The following is a 19,898-nucleotide window of genomic DNA, read 5'->3' as shown; positions in this document are numbered from 1 at the left end:
GCTTTTGGGGCCTGACAAAATGAGAGGGAGTAGAATGAAGAAATACTTGTTTTTCTGCCCATTTTACATGCATATACTCAACAAAAGCAAAAGGTCCATCTACAAATATGTACACATTTTTACTCAAATCAACTTGCAGTACATAAGCATCAAAAAGTTGAGCATAAAAATATATATATATTCCTTCTTCTTTTTTTTTTTACTTTTGTTACACCACAGTAACACAATAACAAAGTAAATACCCTTATTACACTGATTATTCTTTTATTTCATCTGTATGAATAAACAGAAACGCAATTATATTTTAATTTAGTTTCTTCATCCTGATACATTTAGAGGAGAAGAAAAGGGAAGGAAAACTTGTAATGAAAAAATAAATAAACTGGTTATTTCTTAAAAAACCAAAACAAGTTCAAGAGAAAATACTTAATAGTTTACTCATAATGTTTTCTGTGGTATTATCGCCTAATCCATGGTTACTGGGTTTATGATGGTTTAAAAATCTACTTAAAACTCAATGTGGATTTAAAAAAATGACTCACTGAATAATTTTTTTTTTTATATTTGTTCTTCAAATTTTTGTGATTTTTTTGTGTTTTTTTTTTTTTATTAAGATACATCTTTACATCTTTATTCTAGCCTCTTTTTCTTCATTTTCCTTATTTTTCTTTTAATTTGCATCACTATATCGTGGCTTATTTTGTTTTTTTTTAACCCTTATTAATCAATGAACCAGTTTTTACAGGCAGCAAAGTTTTTTTTTTGTCAGAAAAAAACTTCTTCATGTAGACACTTTTGTAAACTGGCAATGCTCAGATCTGAGATCTAAACATGAGCTAAAGAAAACCCAGCAGAGCAGCTTCAACAGCTCGGTGAGGACCTGCTCGTGTGTGATTTCTCTAAATGTCAGACGTCAGCACAGATAGCATAGCCTTTCTAAAATATTTGCAGTTCTCAGAAGAATCTACACTATTATTAGTCTGTAAAACTCTTGAGTGCCAACAGTTTGGTTGTGACTCAAACAATATCTTTTTCATGTATTTCCCTATTTATTATATTTCTTTAATACGCTTTGTTAACACATTAACAGACATTATTAATGTGTTTATATGTTGTTGGTAAGACATTTATTAGCACAATAAACCAAACAAGGTTTATTAACATATTTATTAAGAATTAATAACATAAAAAATCAGACTTTTGTCACAAAGGCTGTAACAATAAACTGCTTAACAAATCTATTAACTATCTTTGTCAACATTATATTAAATGTTTTGCAGCACATCATCTAAAATGTTACCAATATATCAAAATTGAGACCAAAAAAAGAAAAAAAAATCAGTTTTTGTTTCCTGGTTTTTGCAGGATATCACCACTAAAAACCATAAAGATGAAATAATCAGAATGCAAGGGTTTGAATAAAAAAGCAAAACATTTCTTTTTTTGTCGAATAGAATGTGTGAGTGAAGCACAGCACTGACATGTGGCTGGTGCTACGTGATGCATGTGTAGCTCCTAATGAAAGGGAAATGCCGCTGCATAAAAAAATAACATGGGTACCAACGGAGGGAGGAGGAGGAGGAGGAGGAGGAGGAGACACTGTTGTATGGGATTAATGGCAACGCTGTGAGGAAGGAGGGAGGGGAGATGGGATACTCCATGGAGGCTGTGGCAGAGGTGGTGGGTGGGGGTGGCTGGCTGGGGGAGACCACTGTGGCAGGGGGGAGCAGAAGAGGAAAGACAGGGAAGGAGGGAGGGAGGGATGCTGGTGAAGCCACGGGTATTCATGAGAGCGGCAAGTGTGTTTTTTTTTTGTTGTTTTTTTTTTCTTCTCCGCGCTTTTGGTGATGCACTTTAATGTCTGCAGACAGACAGACAGAGGGAGAGGGACAGACAGGAGGTGAAGCCAAGCCCATCTTACCATTGATCTTCAGACGATCAAGGTGAGTGTTTTTTTGTTTTTTTTATTCTGCCGTTTGGCAGTGGGTGTGTTTGTTTATGTGTGTGTCTGTATCTGACATGAATCTCTTGCCAGACGCACACTGCATGGGAGCAAAGCAGTCCGCGTGCATGCACGGTTGCATCCTTCTTTTTTTTGCAACAGACCAGCAGGTTGGTAGCTGAGCTGCATGTTGATGCATTGATGATTTTTTTAAGCTGCTTTATCTGTTGTGGAGATGGGACTGGTGGCAGCCAGGCTCAAATTTACTCGACGTCTGTGTATATATGTCAGTGTGTCACCATCAACATTATTGTGATCATTTCTCCATGCAGATCTGTTTTTTTTTTCGCTCACTGGAGGTGTGTGTTTTCTGTGACCCTGGTGAGAGTCCCCACCATCGCTACCCGTCTACACCAGCTCACTCTGAAACACTCGGATATGCTGAATCTGTACCGACCAATGGAATTAGGTCAACCCAGACTGCTCAGAGTAATTATATAACATCAGAGAGCTTTGGTGGTGCAGTATCTGCTCAGGAAGGTACGGCTCCTTCAAGGCCACAGCAGACCAAAACAGTCAGTTTTGGGTTGCCATGTCTCTAACTCATTGATGAGATGAACCTTCACGAACTGAATGAACATTTCCCTCTTTTTTTCCATTTCCCATTCATTTGTAAGGTTTTTTTTCATTTATTTTTTTACATTTCACTTCATGACTGCATGTTATTGAATTGAGAAACAAATATAATATTAAAAATAGATGTTTTTCCTCACATTTTCTCTTTTTTTAGGGAGATGCAAACCAGGATGAATACTGTCAGATCGGATTGGGTCTTAAAACACTGAGGATTCCCAGATGAGGCAGCCACACAAACAAAGACTTCCCAAGCAGCATTTGGATCCGAGTGACCAACCCGATTGTGGAACCTGAGAAAGGAGACCAAAAAAAAAAGTCTATTTGAACTCTCAAGCGTTGGAAGTTTTCAGTTTTGTGGAATTACTGGAAAATTATTATGCAAGCAGTTCTCTCAGATGGATGGATAAATATTTTGGAGTTTGGGTAAAGATTCCCTTTCGTCATGAACTCTGAGTGGGGTCACCCACAGGCTCTCGCCAAAGAACCCCACCTGGTCTTTTCTTTTTAATGTGTACTTCCTGGACCTTTTGGCTTTTTGGAAACAAAACATCAGCAGCCACCGTCCAAACCTGGAGCTCCTAGAGGACGTGTAAATGCCCTTTTTCACTTTCAACGCCAGTGATACCTGATTTGTATCCGCTTCAAGATTGAGGTTTGGATATATCGAGCGCAGGAGCTGCAGCTGACTCAGCTCCAATGGGGGCCCCCTGTGACCTGATCTGACCCCAGTTTGAGCTTGCTGTGACCATTGACCTCTCCGGTCCTGGCTCTCCACTTGCTCTGCTGCCTGGGTTCTGGAACGCTCCGCCCTGGGGCCCAGAACGAGCCAATCAGTATGAAGAAGAGCCGCAGCGTGCTGTCGGTGACTGGAGAAGAGGTGAGACTGACAGATCAACAGTGAGGAGAGATTGTCTGCATGCTCGATATAACTGCTTGGCTGGACTGTATAATTTTTACACCCATTTAGTTCAATTGATTGTTTGTCCAGCGTGCATAAGTGGACAGTTTACATCCTGCATTCCAACAGCTTGAAGCGCTCAGTCACACTGATCCCAAACAAGCGCCATGCGTAAACGAGCTGCTTTTCATTAAAAAAAATAAATAAATAAATGGACAAAAGGGCGTGAAAACCACATGGTACTTAATATTCTCGCAATGATTATGCTAAGCAGCTGCCCGTACGCTCTTGTACATGCGTGTGAATGTGAGCATCTGTCCACATCTAGGTCTGGACGACATCAAACGCAGCGAGGAAGCAACACGGCGCTGTTGCTTAGCAACTGCTACCATTCCCCCCAGTGTTTTGTTGCTACGGTACTGCAGTGCAGATCAGCCTCCATGAGCTCAGCCCGTAGAGGCCCTTTCTCGGAGACACGCAGCCTGACACATGCACAGTCACACATGCACACACTAACACACATTCATTATTCAGTCGCTCGTTTTCTGTGGAAGTTTCTGCACTTTTAGGCACTAGAATATCTCAGAATGAATGTGCCACCATGGCTGCTGTGATGACAAATGATTATTACTCAATCCTATTGTTATTATATTGTATTAAACAATGTTTTAACAAAATGTTTGACAGTCATTGTGTATTATTTTTTTGCAGGGAAATGACATAGATGTAACAGATACTGTGGAGAAGGCGGAGTCATCACGCTACAGCCGATCGTACACGTCGGGGGCCACGCTGGGGGCTGAGCTGCGCAGAGGGAGAACCAGGAGACTCTCTCCTAGTCTTCAGGTACTGGTACACAACACTGGCATCTTCTTCTATTCAGGGTTTCATGGTATAAAGAAAAGCTGTGGGCCTCTACAAAAAGACAGGCTTTCCTTTCAGAGGTTTGCAACCTGTCACCTTAGATTTATACAGCAGTCATGTATTATGATCTTAAAGGGCATGTGAGGCATGCTCGGAGCAGGTGACCAGATGATCTCTCCTACAAACAAAACACTTAAAGACAAAAATAATAGTAAGAGGAGGAATAAGGTCTTTCATATTTGATGGACTCAGGAAATACTTTGAAAGGGCTTTTCTTAAATATTTTCCTGCATTATGTTCTCACACTTTACAGTAAGTTTGCATTAAAACATATATTTAACGTATGTGAATTTTCAGTAGTTTTAGCATTATTTATGCTAATAATAATAATAAAGATAAAAGTTTTTTTCATTTACATGAAAAGCTACTTTAATTTTTACTTTGGTTGCACTAAAGTCCCATCAGTTGCTCTCTGCATTTGGCCCCTGGGGGAGAGGTGAGCTGCAGACACAGCTGCGCTCGGGAACCATTTGGTGATCCAACTCCCCAATTTAACCCCAAATTTTTGTTTTTGGTATGACTCGGCCGAGATTTGAACCCACAACCTTCCAGTCTCAGGGCGGACACTCTCCCACAAGACCAATGAGTTTATTAATTGCCCCAAGATGCACTTATTTTAGTATGGATCAAAGGCAACTTTGTGTGAATGAAAAAGGGATAAAGTTACTCATTTGAGATATAATGCAAGTGACTTAATGCAAAGTAAAATTGTCCTTTATTTTCAATTGTTGACAGATGTGTTGTTCTTTAAAACATATGATGTGTTATACGTTAATTGAAATAGTTATTTTTCCACAACTAAAATGGTAAATGGCGTATACTTGTTTGGTGCTTTACTACCTTCCTTGAAGGACCAAAGTGCTTTACAGTCACATTCACACACTGATTGTGGCTCCAACACTGGTCCCAACCTCCCATCAGAGGCAATGTGGAGTTCAGTATCTTACCAAAGGACGCTTTGATATATGGGCGGGCAAGACAGGAATTGAACCTGCAGGCTTCAGATCAGAGGTCGACCGCCTTACTGCTGCACCACAGACGCACACTAGCAACTATCTAGACTCTAAGAAACATTTTTCTTCATTTTTGACAAATATTATATGATCAACAAACCCTGATCTGAGTTGTGCTCTCACTGTAGAAATGTAATGACTTTTATATAGCACAAACCCTCGTGGGCTCTGAAAAAAATGTGGGAAAAGAGGGAAAAAAACAATTTTTGATAAAAACATCCAGTGTATCAAAAATTAAATCACAGATTTTTTTTAAATAAAAGGTATCTATTTTTACACTTACAAATTCCTTCTTCTGCCCACTTCAATGAAATCAAAATTGTTCATTCTCGTAAACTGAACATAAATCAAGTTAATAAAATAAAGTTAAATGTTCTTTAACAAAAACCTTTGATGTCTTTAGTGCTCACCATTCATGCTCATCAGAGAGTTTTAAAACTATGTAAAAGGGTTTGGTGGTTTTAAATTCTAAAAGCCTTTTGATGCTCTACAAATTACTTGAGATTTTATGAGAAAAAAAAAATCTCAGTTCTAGTTTTGTCTTTCAGCTGTTATTTTCTGTCTTCGTATTGTTTCTGCTGCTCAGTTCTGCAGCCAACGACGCAGTCATTTATATCCTACATTTGAACCACGTTCTCTGAAACAGGGAAGCATATCTGTTATCTACAACAATAACAGGAAGAAAGCCGAATGCCATTATTCATGTTTTATGTCGGAAATAAAAAAAAAAAACAATCATTACAGTTCGTTTTTGTAGGCTCTCAACAATCTGGTTTGTTCTTCTTATAAACCTCATCTAGATACTTAAGTCACTCTTTCCAGATAAAAAGGTTAAAATGAGTGTCTAACAGGATCATTTAACATATTTTGAGAAGTTTTTGTGTGACTCATCCAATGTGCAACAGCTGATGGAGGAAGTACTCTTTATTTTGGTATAAATACAGTATTTTTAGATATTTTACATGCATCTAAATCACGTGTGTTAAAGCCAAGGCCCAGGGGCCAGATCCGGTTCGTTTTATTTTAATGTCATCAATGGCCCAATGTTATCTTGTGCTTAATTCTAACTTGTATATTTTGACAAAATGTATTTTTATGGAGCATAAAATATTGAAAGTTATTTATGGTTTAAGTTGATTTATTCTGGAATAATATTCCTGCCTGTTTTTATTCATGTTTATATTAAAAAGTTACATTTTTAACGTTTTAAAAATGTAGTTTCAGTGTGTTCACAATTTTCCTGTTCGACTAAGGTGTGTTTTGGATTTTGGCCCCTCTGTGCGATTGAGTTTGACACCCCTGATCTAAATTGTAAATTTGCTGAAAAAAAGTAATTTTAATAGAAATTGTGAATTATTTTTTTCCTAAAACAAGAGTGAACAGATTTAACCAAATACTTACAAAGATGTAAAAAAACTTCAGTTTGTTTTAATGTTATGTATCTTGTCTCTTCAGGTACCCTGCTGGCTCCGCCCACGAGATCGAACTCGTTCTCCAGATGTCCTGAGCAATACATCCCGTCCCACAACTCTCCCCCTACGAATTCCACCACGCATCTCCATCACACAACCAGACGCTGACAGGTCTGCTGACCATCACACATGTTTACTTCTTTTTTTTTTGTTCAAACCAATGATTTTAAAGTTGTCCTCCACTTCTTCCAGCTATGAAGCAGAAAATGGCGTGTCCTCAGGTCACACCCCTCTGGGTTCCCAAAGTCCAAGCCTCACCTTGCACACCTCCTTCACTCAGGGTCAGAGAAGAGAGTCCTTCCTGTACCGATCTGACTCAGACTATGACATGTCACCAAAGACAGTCTCTCGTAATTCTTCCCTCGCCAGCGAAGGGTAAGACCGCACATATTATTTGCACAAACCTGTTCTAAAAATTCTGTTCTGATTTTCTGATTTTCTGTCATCAGGCACACAGCAGAAGACTTCATTGTCACACCTTTTGCTCAAGTGAGAGACAAAAATTCCCTTTTTTTCTCACACTGTATAATGTGTTTTGTTGCTTTCATTTCTCCAAAACAGTCTAACATTTAAATGTTGTTTTTAATTGTGCATAAAATAACTTAAGGTCATTCACTTCTGTTAAGCACGTTCCTTTGTTTGTCACGTGGACGTTTAGGTACTGGCTAGTCTGCGATCAGTACGGAGCAACTTCACCATTCTCGCCAACGTCACCACACCAACAATCAAGTCAGTGGCAACAAATTGCTGTTCAATGCACAGCAGTCAAATGTCAAATAATTCAAGAAGATGTTAATCAATGCATCCCATGTAATGCTAAAGTGCATTGGCATTTTTTATTAATGTTGCTTCTGCTTGTGTCAACACTGACATTAGAGGAAAACTAGACTGGATGTGCAGCATAATTACTATATTTGTTATTGTTCCACTTCAATTTTGTATAAGGCTCATTAAAAATGTATGAAGTTTAGATGTAAAGCATAGGAAAAAAATAACTTTTTGTGCATTCATTTTTGAGAATTTACTTTACTTTTAGCTTTTTTCTTAGATCCAAAACAGGTTTTTGACTAAATAAGCTCTAACAGCAAATAACAATAATAACTCACTAAAAAAGGAAGCAACCTAATTAGAAACAAGAAGCATAAATCATTATTTATCAAGATTTCATTTGAGATTTGGCCCAAACTTTTGTCTTAACCCTTTAATACCAGAGCTCCAGTGTTTATGTTCTTTGGTTTACTGTATTTTTTTATTATTATTATTAACACAATCAACGTAATTCCAGTAGATTCTGTGTTAACGGTTGAAAAGTTACAGAATGTTAAAGATTTTGTGTTTAAGCGTCACCGGTGCTTCATTTTCAGGAGGTCTCCACTTGGTGGGATGTGTGTCAGTCCCAGACCAACACTGTCAGACCAGCAGTACCACCAGCTCGCCCTGGACACTCTGGAGGAGCTGGACTGGTGCTTGGACCAGCTGGAGACCATTCAGACACATCGCTCCGTCAGTGAAATGGCCTCCACCAAGGTATTAACGAATGTCTCAGCCAGCAATCAAATCTTCTAATCTTCACCATCTGAGCAATTCTCAATCAGAAATACTCACCGCACCTCTGCTGGATTCTTCCTCTGTCACAGTTTAAGCGGATGCTGAACAGAGAACTGTCTCATCTGTCTGAGATGAGCCGCTCGGGGAACCAGGTGTCTGAGTACATCTCCAGCACCTTTATGGGTGAGTGAAAACACAGACGGATTCTTGTCAACACCACACGCACGACCTTTGGTAAATAATAATAAAAAAAAAACGACAACACCTGTGCGTTTGCTCCTCCATCTGTAGACAAGCAGAACGAGGTGGAAATCCCTTCTCCGACGCTCAAAGACAAACCTATGAGTCACATCAGTGGAGTAAGGAAACTGTCTCACAGCTCCAGCCTGTCCAGCGCTTCAATGCCTCGCTTTGGCGTCAACACAGACCACGAGGACGAGCTTGCCAAGGTGCTATTTTCTGTCTGGGTCACACTAACTCTGTGTCATTCTAACACAACTAGTCAATCAGGCTTTCAGCTTTTTGGATAGTCTCCATAGAAAACACCTTTTTGTTCTGATTATTGCTGTATTTTCATCTTGAAATACTTTTTTTATCAGTATAGAAAAAGTTTAGTGTTTGTCCTTGTAATAGACTCAAGCAGGCTAACTTTTGCTGAGTTAAGATGGTTAATCTCAGAAACACATTACGCATTTTCTTTTCTTTGCTGTGATTTGAGTTTCTAGCTGATTAATGATCCAGTGGTTCATCAATCGTCAAGAATTATTGAATTATTTCAAATTTCAATCCTACCAGTGAAAGTCAGGTAGAAGACATACTCACTAAATAGAGTAGTATAGGTTGGTCAGGTTATTCCTCCAATGTGGGGTCACAGAGATGACAGGGACCCCATGTGAGTTTATTGGTAGAATACAGAGAGCAGGAAGTTTACAGACCTGGATGGAGTTCAGAGGAAAGACTTCTCTGTAAGGGGAATATCAAGATTTTCAGTGTATCACCAGAAGACGTTTGAATTGGAGAGTTGCAGAGTGGACAACATAAGAAGAAATGTATATTTATTTAAGTACTGCCTTGTTTTTTAGATGATGAAAGGTAACGATAGTTAGTACAGTAATTATCAAGGGTGACCCTGAGGTTTCTTGGAGAGTTTCTTAGATTAGGGGAATGGTTCAGTAATCTTTTAAATGAATTAAAGACTTTCCCTTGGTCATATCTTTCGTCAGCATCAAATACATTTTCACTACTATGCAGATGACACCCAGCTTTACATTTCCAACAAAACAAACTCTACCCTCCTACTGCCTCCCTTAACAGTTGCCTTCTCTCAATAAAATCCTGGTTCACCTCTAATTTCCTCAAACTAAACAGCACTACACATCTCACATCAACAATCTCACTCAAACTGCTAACTTCCACCTGTGGAACATCCGCCGTTTTCGCCTTTCCCTCAGCCCTCATTCCACTGCCGTACTAGTTCACCGCCTGGACTATTGTAACTCACTTCTTTTTGGACTCCCACAAAAAACTCTCTGGAAACTTCATCTGGTCCAAAACTCTACTGCCCGCATCATCACTCAGACCCCTTCCTTCCATCACATCCAGACTCAAGCAGCTTCACCTTTGGGATCACCTACAAAATCCTCCTTCTAACCCACAAAGCCATTCATAACCTCGCCCCGCTATATTTCTCGAATCTCCTCTAAGTCGCCACTCCCGCCTACTCCCTTCAACTTGTTATCCCTACCGCCCACCTTGTCACCATGGGGAGCAGGTCATTCAGTCGCCCAACCCCACAACTCTGGGATACCCTCCTCCCTGACCTCCAAACTATGGAGTCAGTCCCTCTCTTCATCTCCAGCTCAAAACTCATCTTTTCAGACTGCCCTACTCTTCATCACTGCAATGCACTTGTCTTTTACATTAACTTAACATCTATGGGTTTTTTTTTATATTTGTGCTTTTGTCCCTGTTCGGTGACCTTGAATTCTGTGAAAGACGTTTAATTTTAAAATGTTTTATCATTATTACGAAGTATAAAAATATTGGACATAATAATCTTGAGCTGAGGGATAAACAAAAGAGGAAAAGGCCAATGAGAAACATCTGCTGCTTCTCTAAAAAGTCTGGTGTTAAAGGTTTGCTCTTGTGTCATGTGAGCTAGATTTATTACTTTTTATCATGGACAGTTTGTTTACATATATATGAAGTACAACTGAGTTTAAAGTCAATATCGTAGGCCACACTAGAGGATAATTTCAACACCCTCTGCAGTGGGTGGATTAACAACTCTACCAACCTCTCCGCATTAACAGTGAACTGTAAATGGTTACAATGAAGGTATTTATGTTAAGTCTCAAAGGGCTTCATAGTCCTTCACACATTCAAACCCAAATTTATGCAAAGCTGGTATACTGGTCAGCGGATGATGCCCTGGACTGGACTGTGAGCTGGGTCAGGATAAGAAGGATGATTAGATAGGGAATCATGTCCTGTACCGTTGACTGTATAAGAGAACTGGACTGAGTGACCCAATCCTCTAGCGTTCGATATAGGGTCCAAGAGGCCAAAATCCCATAGACTTCTATAGAGAAATAAACAACTATTACTCGTTTATTGTATTTGTCAGAATGATCATTCTTGCTCTGCTACTTTTTTTTTTAACATGTTCCTGCTAATTCTGAATTTGTTACATGACATTTTTCTTCAGAGGAAGTTATTCAAGTTATAAACCGCCCAATCAGATGCCTCAATAAAAGTATTGGGGTCTTATAAATTCGCCCTGAACCTGTTTTCTTCACAGCTGATTGACGAGAGAGGTTTCCATAGTAACGATGACTCAGACCCCTTTGGACCAATCACTGCTTACTGACGTTGTCTGGTTTCAACATGGTGATATCCATGTTGTGAAACAAACATTGTGACTGAATTGACTTCACTAGGTTGGAGCCAGAAGTCAGGTGACATCACACTCACTCAGTCCAGTTCTCATATGCAGTCAATGCTCCAGCATTGTCTGGTTTGGTTGAATAAGTAAATTAAAATTTTGGACGGTCAAAACATGTTAATAGACAGAACTCAGAAAATTGCAAACACACACACACAACAGTGATCTTATTGGCTACTTTTGTGAAATAGAGAAGTTATTTTCCAAAGTTTTTGACTTTAAAAAAAAGGTCATTGTTATTCAGCATATCAATCATTTGGTACTTGCTACCTTTTCAGCTTGTATCATATGATTAGCTGTTTTGTTAGTTTTGGTTTGATGTCTTCTCACTATCTAACTTCTATTTCCCCGTTTGTGTTAAACTAGGAGCTGGAGGACCTGGACAAGTGGAGCTTTAATATATTCAAAGTAGCAGAGTATTCCAACAACAGACCTCTCAGTTGCATCATGTACGCCATCTTCCAGGTAAAAGCTGAACGTGTAGGACTCCTCTCATCCTCTGAACATGTTGATCTTGTGTACGTGATGTTCTCCCATTTCTGAAGCTCAGCCTGTTCTCTTCCCTCCTCAGGAGCGTGAGCTGTTGAAGACGTTTCGTATCCCCGTCGACACTTTTGTCACATATGTCATGACCCTGGAGGACCATTACCATGGAAACGTAGCGTACCACAACAGCCTCCATGCTGCAGATGTCACCCAGTCAACACACGTTCTCCTCTCCACACCTGCTCTGAATGTATGTTCACATACACACTCATAGAGCGATAATGAAGCAGGCCATATGGTCAACTTTGAGTCTTCCACTCGAACCATGTTTGATTAGAAGATGCCTGATGTCTCCTTTTTCTTATACTGGAAACCTTAAAGCTGCAACAATCAGTTAAGAAACAGGAAATTGTCTTTAATTATATTTTTAGAATCATTAATTTACTTAAAGTAGGTGTTCCTCATTACATCCTGGGGTAACCAAGACCAGTTAAATGTATTTTTATGTACCTTTTTTTAATCACATCTTATAAAGTTATACAACTGTGTAAAGTAACCCATAGGTAAAATGAAAAACAATTTTTATTTTTTTTATAAATGCAGTTTTTAACAAGTAAAGTTTGTGGTATTCAAATACATAAATATTTTTCATAAAAATACTCTAAATTTAAGATAATTACTTGATTCCAGTCCCATTTCCTTATCAACGACAAATTGTATAAAACAAAATTTCAAAACATATTTATGTCTTATTATGATTATGCCGTTTTTAGCCAACAATTTCTGCAGAACGGCAGAAGCTCATTTAAAATTCACCTCTAAGTTCTTGTCCTCTATCTTGAGAAAAAGGCTACAAGAACATGTTGAAAACACCAAAAACCTGACTTTCACTGGAGACTATCTTTAAAACATGTCAAACAATTGAGCAAACAATTGAAAAACACAATTTTTCAAAGACTTGAGTTCTTGTACTCTCAGCTTTTATGGGCAAATCTTGGTCTGCAGCGGTCAGTACCCATCAAAAATGATTTAGGCAGGACTAGTGGTGAACTGACAACAGTTTCATCCATGTAAAAGACTCGGTTTTTGTCTCCTTTACATTTAGATTTAGATTTATTTTAAACTGAAACAGAATAAAATTCATTTCATAACAAAAAATGACAAAATAAAGATGCAGATGTTAAATTCAAAACACCAATGATACTGGCACAAAAATGTGTGTCAACATCATAGAAAGTGAACTTAGATTTTCTGTTTGCATAAATAACTTTGTGTCTCAGCTTGAAAGGAGATGGGCAGAAGAAACCTTCCATTAGATAAAGTAGTGTGTCTCCTTAATACCATAATCGTACCTGATTTAAGCTGCACAACATAACTTATGGGAGCTTAGAGTGTGTTGTGTACCACTAAAAGCAGCAGCAATGGTTGCTAAAGCATCAGATATAAAGTGGTTTGCTAAATCAAATCTTTTTATACACGACAGGGGTGACTGCATTCATCTTAATTTTGTAGCGTGAGATTTCAGGTGGAAAAAGTAGAAAGACGACAAGCTGGCAGAGGCAGTGTGATGGTTTGGGCAGTATTCTGCTGTGATTCTCTTTGATTATTTACAGCCCTTTATGGGCAGTTTTCCCTCTTGGCTGTGGTCTCTGTCAGAATGATAAAGTTCTACACTCTATTTAAAACAGTTCAGGAAGGGATTAAGGACGAAAGACAAAAATGTAAGGAGTAGGTTTGGCAATTTTTCTAAATCTCAAGGCGATCGAGCATCTTTGAGATGTGTTGGACTAACAACAACAACACGCCTTCAGCAGACAAACTTCTAATAGTTGGTGGTTCTGATAGAGAGAAGATAGACAAACACAATTTTATAGGTGATACCGATGATTAAAAGATGATAAAAATATTAAAATGATTAAAAATTATACCAATCTTAAAACATTTTGTTTCTAAAGCTTCCAAAATGAAGTATTTTAAAGAAATAGATGATCATTTGTTGATTAATTTCTTCACCAGTTGTCGCCTGTTGGTCTTGTTCTCTCAGGCGGCCTTCACTGATCTTGAGATCCTTGCGGCTCTGTTTGCTGCAGCCATCCATGATGTAGACCACCCCGGAGTCTCCAACCAGTTCCTTATTAACACCAGTGAGTGTGCACAGATGAATGTATAGTCCGTAGCGTGCCTCAACGTTTCCTGTGCTCATATCTTCATCTCTGTGCTCAGACTCAGAACTGGCCTTGATGTACAACGACGAGTCCGTTCTGGAAAACCACCATCTTGCCGTGGGTTTCAAGCTGCTGCATCAGGAGAACTGTGACATTTTCCAGAACCTCACCAAGCGCCAGCGCCAGAGCCTTCGCAAGCTGGTCATTGAAATGGTCAGGACCTCAGAAACTGTTTTCAATTTTTATTTTCCTCTAAACGGCCATCAACACAAAGCCAACATCTATGGTTACTTCTAAATATGAATTATATTTCTAACTGAATACACTTTTAGCCTCTAGCTCAACATTTGAAGTTCTAGATAGCTTGAAAAGTCTGAACTGCTCCAGAGTGGTTAAAGGGAAAATATATTGCAGTTTAAAAGCTTTAAATGTCTTTTTTTTCCATTCTATCAGTTGTTTTGCTGGACTTCTGCTGACTTTCTTTCAAGAATAGTCTATATCAATACCCACATACGTTTTTTCAGTATGTGTATGAAGTCACTTGTCCTCAGACACAAAGTCTCTGTGAGAGGTTTTATTTACTAAGAAATGACTTGCTGATTTCAGCCATGTTTTTGACCTTTTCGGTCCTGTCAAAGTTCATTTTTAGACAAACTGTGGAGACGCATTCAGGTCCATGACTTTGAGTCTAAAAGACTTAGAAAAAAAGAATGTGTGTGTCTGCCTGCCTGCAGGTGTTGGCCACAGACATGTCCAAACACATGACTCTACTGGCTGACCTAAAGACCATGGTGGAGACCAAGAAGGTGACAAGCTCTGGCGTTTTGCTGCTGGATCATTATACCGAAAGAACACAGGTAACTTTCTATTGTTTGTCAAGTCTTCTACATTTTTATCTCTTCTTAAAAAAAAGAAAAAGTTAACCATAAGGAAAAATATGTTGTGTGTGTTCTAGGTTCTAAAAAACATGGTGCACTGTGCAGACCTGAGCAACCCCACCAAGCCTTTACCGTTGTACAAGTGGACAGAGAGGATCATGGAAGAGTTCTTTCGGCAAGGGGACAAAGAGCGAGAGAGGGGGATGGAGATCAGCGCCATGTGTGACAAACACACAGCATCTGTAGAGAAAAGTCAGGTAATCCTCCTGGTCTTTGTGGGTCATCGTGTCCAGGATAAGGATGCACCTTAAGGCTGCTGGTGCATCCAGTGTAAGCAGGATTCACAGCTGGGAAAGAAATTACAGCTTCAGCCTAGTCTTAAGTCTGGGTTTGGCCTGCCGATAAATTATTGCTGAGTCATTATAATATTGTACCATACTGGATTAATTCTGAAATCCTACAGACAAAACACAAACTCGCTCTATCATTATCTATCACCTTTATCTGGCTTCTCATTGGGATTTTAGACAAACCCAAATGGGGCCCACCTTTCTGCCCACTTTAAACCATATGGGGCCCACTTGGCCTGATTGGCTGGGCTTTTGTTTACATTCTCTCCTGTTAGCCTAAAACGCCTCACAAGTTAACAATAGCATGGCAAAAAAAAAGAAAATAAAAAAAAAGTCGACTAATATTAGAGCTATCCAACCATACAGTTCAAAAACAGATCTGATGAGGAAAATTAAATGTTAATGTATCTACAAGTCTGCAGTGGATGATTCAGAATTGGAGTGGAGAAAGGAGACTTTGACCCACCCATTGTGGCACAAAATCGAGCTTTTTCAAATCATGGGTTTTCCTCTGCTACTGATCCAACATGAATTGAACAAAGAAATACTAAGAAAAACAGTTTTTAATCTTAAATTATTTATATTTTCTCCATCATGAGAAAAATTCTCAATAAAAAAGAAAAAGATTAAAACACTAAAAACACGATTTTCATTGTAGTGGGTCTTTAAAGGCTCTCACCAGAAGACCAGTTCCAATTTAGCCTCACAAGTGGCCACTTGTTCACTGAGTCACCTCTCTTTTTCTGCTACAGATGACTTCAAAAAATTAATTAAAACAAGTGACTAATTAAATTACTTAAGCAAAAGTCTGGAAATTGGAATTCCCAAATTTTGAAGTGCACGTTTTAGAATTATATATATTGTGTACACTTAGGCTGCACAGTGGTGAAGTGGTTAGTACTCTTGTGTCTCAACAATAAGGCTGTGGTTCAAATCCTAGTTAGTTCTTGGTTTTCTCCAGGCAGTAAAGCTTCATTCCACAGTCCAAAAACATTCTTCATTAACTGGTGACTTGAATGTGACTGTGGGTGGTTGATGATACTTTGCAATGGACTGATGACCCATCTAGAGCAGAGGTCTGCAACCTTTTATAGTTAAACAGCCATACGGATTAATTTCTCACTGAACAAATGTTACTTTACCCTGTAGAAAAATAAGAGACTGGTTAGTATTTATGTTATTATTACTGTCATGATAAATATGAATGAACTATTGGTTTTTGGAAGGACATAAATAAAACCCAGACATTAAGATTAAATTGTTTTTTTTTTCGAAATATGAATAGTTTATATATTTTGAAAATGGTTCACATGGCTTTCAAAATAAAATACACCCTGTACCACATCTCCATGCAGCAAATGCAGAAGTAGTGTAGTGTATTGTCAACAGTAAACACACACACACACAAACTGTTAGTTTTATTATTTGAAACCCAGAAATGTGTAAATCTAACAAACCAAAATTAAATCAGAGCTAATTTAATGACCCTTTGAGACAAAAGGTGTACTTAGATAGAAAATCTGCCATTAAATGTGATGCACCTTAAATAATAGTTCTGATTGTGCTTATTTTTCTTTGACACTTGAAACAAAAAATCTGTCAAATTGTTTTAGTCTGACTTAGTTAGACTAGAAAGATTAACCATTTGATGGATTGTTGGAGTATTATAGCTACAGCAATGAGAAACCTCTAACTGTCTACTCTGTCCTCTAACTGTTTGTAAATTTAAATAAAGATTAAAGTAGTTTACTTTACTGGTTTTAACTTCAATAATTACTTTTTACTTAACAGTATCTTGATAAAATTGGCTCCAGAGCCTCTGATCTGCCCCTCCCTTTTCCTGATAGTAGCTGGATAGGCTCGAGCAACCAGTTACTAGGACAAAATCAGGTTTAGAAAATGAGTGGATGAATTCACTATTGATTGATGTTATTGTCTCATTTTAGGTGGGCTTCATTGACTACATCGTCCACCCGCTGTGGGAGACGTGGGCTGACTTGGTGCATCCAGATGCCCAAGAGCTGCTGGACACCCTGGAAGAAAACAGAGAGTGGTACCTGAACACCATGCCTCAGTCTCCATCCCCACCCCCCGACAGACACCTGCAGCACGACCGCTTCCAGTTTGAAATCACCCTCGAGGATCTGGAACACAACAACTACAACCACGTACAACACTTAAGGAGCAACACTGGGAGGAGCGCCAGGAACAACCGGAAAGCTGTATTCAACGATGGCAGCACAGATAAACTGCAAGAGGGCCATGCAGAGGTGAATGGGCAGGAGCAGAACCACGTCAAAAGGGAAGAGGATGACGAGGAGAGCCAGAACAACGAACAGAACGGAGCTCAGGAGGAAAAAGAGGAGGAGACTACAGAACGGGAGGAAACGAAGGATGAACAAGTAGAAGCAGCAGAAGAAACGGAGGAGGAAGAAGAGGTAAATGATGAACAGGAGGAGACAAAAAAAGAAGAGGCCCAGGAAGAAGAAAGAACAGAGGAAGAGGAAAATAATGAGAATGAAGAAGAGAATAAACAGGAAGAAGAAAGCCACAGGGAAACAGAAGAAGACGAGGAAGAAGAAAAGGAAATCAAGGAGACTGATGTGGCAGAGGAAACAGAAGAGAGTGCTGACAAATGTGAGGAGGAAAGAGAAGAGGAAGGTGACAGAGAGGAGAAAACCATGGAGGAGGAGACAGAAATGGAGGAGGAAGGAACAGAGGAGACTGCTAATGAAAATGAGGATGCAGAAGAAGAAAATGAGGAGTTTGAAGAAGCTTCCCAGGAGATTGAGGAGGATTAAGTAAAACGATTAGTTTATTAATAAAAAATGTAATAATTCTAAAAGTTGAGAAGAGAAAGCGAGCCAGTGATGCTCTGATAAGCTTAAGTCGGGCTACAGAACAGGATGAAGAGCTGGAAACGCCCTTCTTTCCAAATAATGTGCTCTGGCATCTCAAAGAAACAAACATTACAGCACCGTGGATGTGAAAACCTTTCCAATCCTTTCTGGACAACTTGATGGCTCCAGCGAGCTGACCAGCTGGTGATGGCAGAGACTGGAGTCAGCTTCAGCTGGTGTCTGTGCATCTATCACTGCCATAGGGGACAAACCTGGGGCAAAACCTTAAAAAAAAGGCAGGGGGTCAGGTTTAATCAACCTTTTGTAGCTCCTGGGATTAAAAAAAAAAAAAAGAAGTGCTAAACTACATACATGCAAATAAGTGTGTGCCTGTTCTCCCCCTCCTGTAGACTATCGCCCATCAACCCAGTTTCTGTCTACGTCTTATTAAAGAGGAAAATACACACGGTGTCAACTGACAGGGCAGAGAGAAAAATAAAGGTGTTCTCTGTTGTTGTATATGTACTGCAAGACCTCTCCACTCGTCAAAGGACAGTTCGACCTCCTCATGCAGCAACCTTGAAGCAGCACTGCTGGATTTCTGAAACCATTTCTAAATAATATGTTACCTGTTTTCTCAAAGTGAAAATGTTTCACAGCTTCGAAAAAAAAAAAAAAAAAAGAAAAAGGCTGATCTATCGTACGTGTCCCAGTCGATTTGTGTGTAAACAAAACAGATACTCCAACATAAAAAGTGTTTATCCCCTTTGTGACTTTGTCACTCGAATCGTGCCAAACTGCCCCACAACCAGCACTGAGCAATTCAGCCCCCGAACAGAGGGAGGGGGCTCCTCTTCATGAAGCAATGAAAATGTGGGACCTGGCCAACGGGTGTGATGGTCTTCCACTTTTAAGTTTCTTTCTTTTTTATTATTTCTTTTTAATTTTGTAAAAGTTGTTTTTGGCACTTTATCTAACACCCCTGTTACATAGATGTACATAGTAAACATGTATTTTATTCTGCTGATGTCACACAATAAATATAAAAAAATGTCACTAGTAGTGACTATTTTCATTATTTGTCTATTTCCAAAGTTATCTTGATCAATATGAATATTGTGAAATGTGCTTAGCCCAAAACCATTGTGGAAAAAAAATCCTTCCTCTGTAATTAATTCCGTCACTCCATCCTCCCCAATTCCTTCCTTCCTTTCTTCCTCATTCATTCGTTCATTCATTCCATCCTCCTAATTCATTCCATCCTTCCTAATTCCTTCCTTCCTTATTCATTCCTTCATTTTCCGATCCATCCTTCTTAATTCAATCCGTCCTCACTTACTTCCTTTCTAATTCATTCATTCATTCCATATTTCCTGTTTCCTTCCTTCCTTCCTCATTCATTCACTCCTTCCTTATTCATTCGTTCATTTTTTCCGTTCCATCCTCCTTAATTCAATCCTTCCTCACTTCTTTCCTTCCTTTCTTCCTCTTCCTTCCTCTTCCTCTCGTCCGGTACTGGGTCGAGGGGTCAGCATTCTAAGAAAGGATACCCAGACTCCCCTCTCTCCAGCTCCTCTGGGAGGGACCCCGAGGTGTACCCAGCCCAGCCGAGAGACGTGGTCTTTCCAGCGTGTCCTGGGTCTTCCTCGGGGCCTCCGCCCAGTGGGACTCCTCTCCAGGGAGGCTTCCAGGAGACATCCGGACCAGATGCCTGAGCCACATTAACTGGCTCCTCTCGATATCTCTAAGGGAGCACACATCTATTCTACAGAGGAAGCTCATTTTGGCTGCTTGTATTTGGG

At 39.3% G+C, this 19,898-nt stretch overlaps 1 protein-coding gene across 1 annotated transcript; it reads left to right on the top strand.

The window, feature by feature from the left end:
• The first annotated feature begins 695 nt into the window (after window positions 1–695).
• Window positions 696–19,152, top strand: LOC112137515 (cAMP-specific 3',5'-cyclic phosphodiesterase 4C). Its single transcript, XM_024259869.2, has 17 exons — window positions 696–1,943; window positions 2,733–3,455; window positions 4,188–4,322; window positions 6,869–6,996; window positions 7,078–7,260; window positions 7,335–7,374; window positions 7,544–7,614; window positions 8,250–8,412; window positions 8,523–8,616; window positions 8,725–8,882; window positions 11,744–11,842; window positions 11,949–12,113; window positions 13,908–14,007; window positions 14,087–14,241; window positions 14,763–14,885; window positions 14,984–15,163; window positions 17,203–19,152. The coding sequence occupies exons 2-17, from the start codon at window positions 3,414–3,416 to the stop codon at window positions 18,055–18,057; spliced, it is 2,691 nt and encodes an 896-aa protein (XP_024115637.1). The 5' UTR covers window positions 696–1,943; window positions 2,733–3,413; the 3' UTR covers window positions 18,058–19,152.
• Window positions 19,153–19,898: the final 746 nt, after the last annotated feature.

The sequence above is a fragment of the Oryzias melastigma genome, linkage group LG1 (genome assembly GCF_002922805.2).
Source record: "Oryzias melastigma strain HK-1 linkage group LG1, ASM292280v2, whole genome shotgun sequence".
Lineage (NCBI taxonomy): Eukaryota > Metazoa > Chordata > Actinopteri > Beloniformes > Adrianichthyidae > Oryzias > Oryzias melastigma.
The sequence above is the reverse complement of the archived record's forward strand: the minus strand, read 5'-3'. Positions and strand labels throughout refer to the sequence as shown.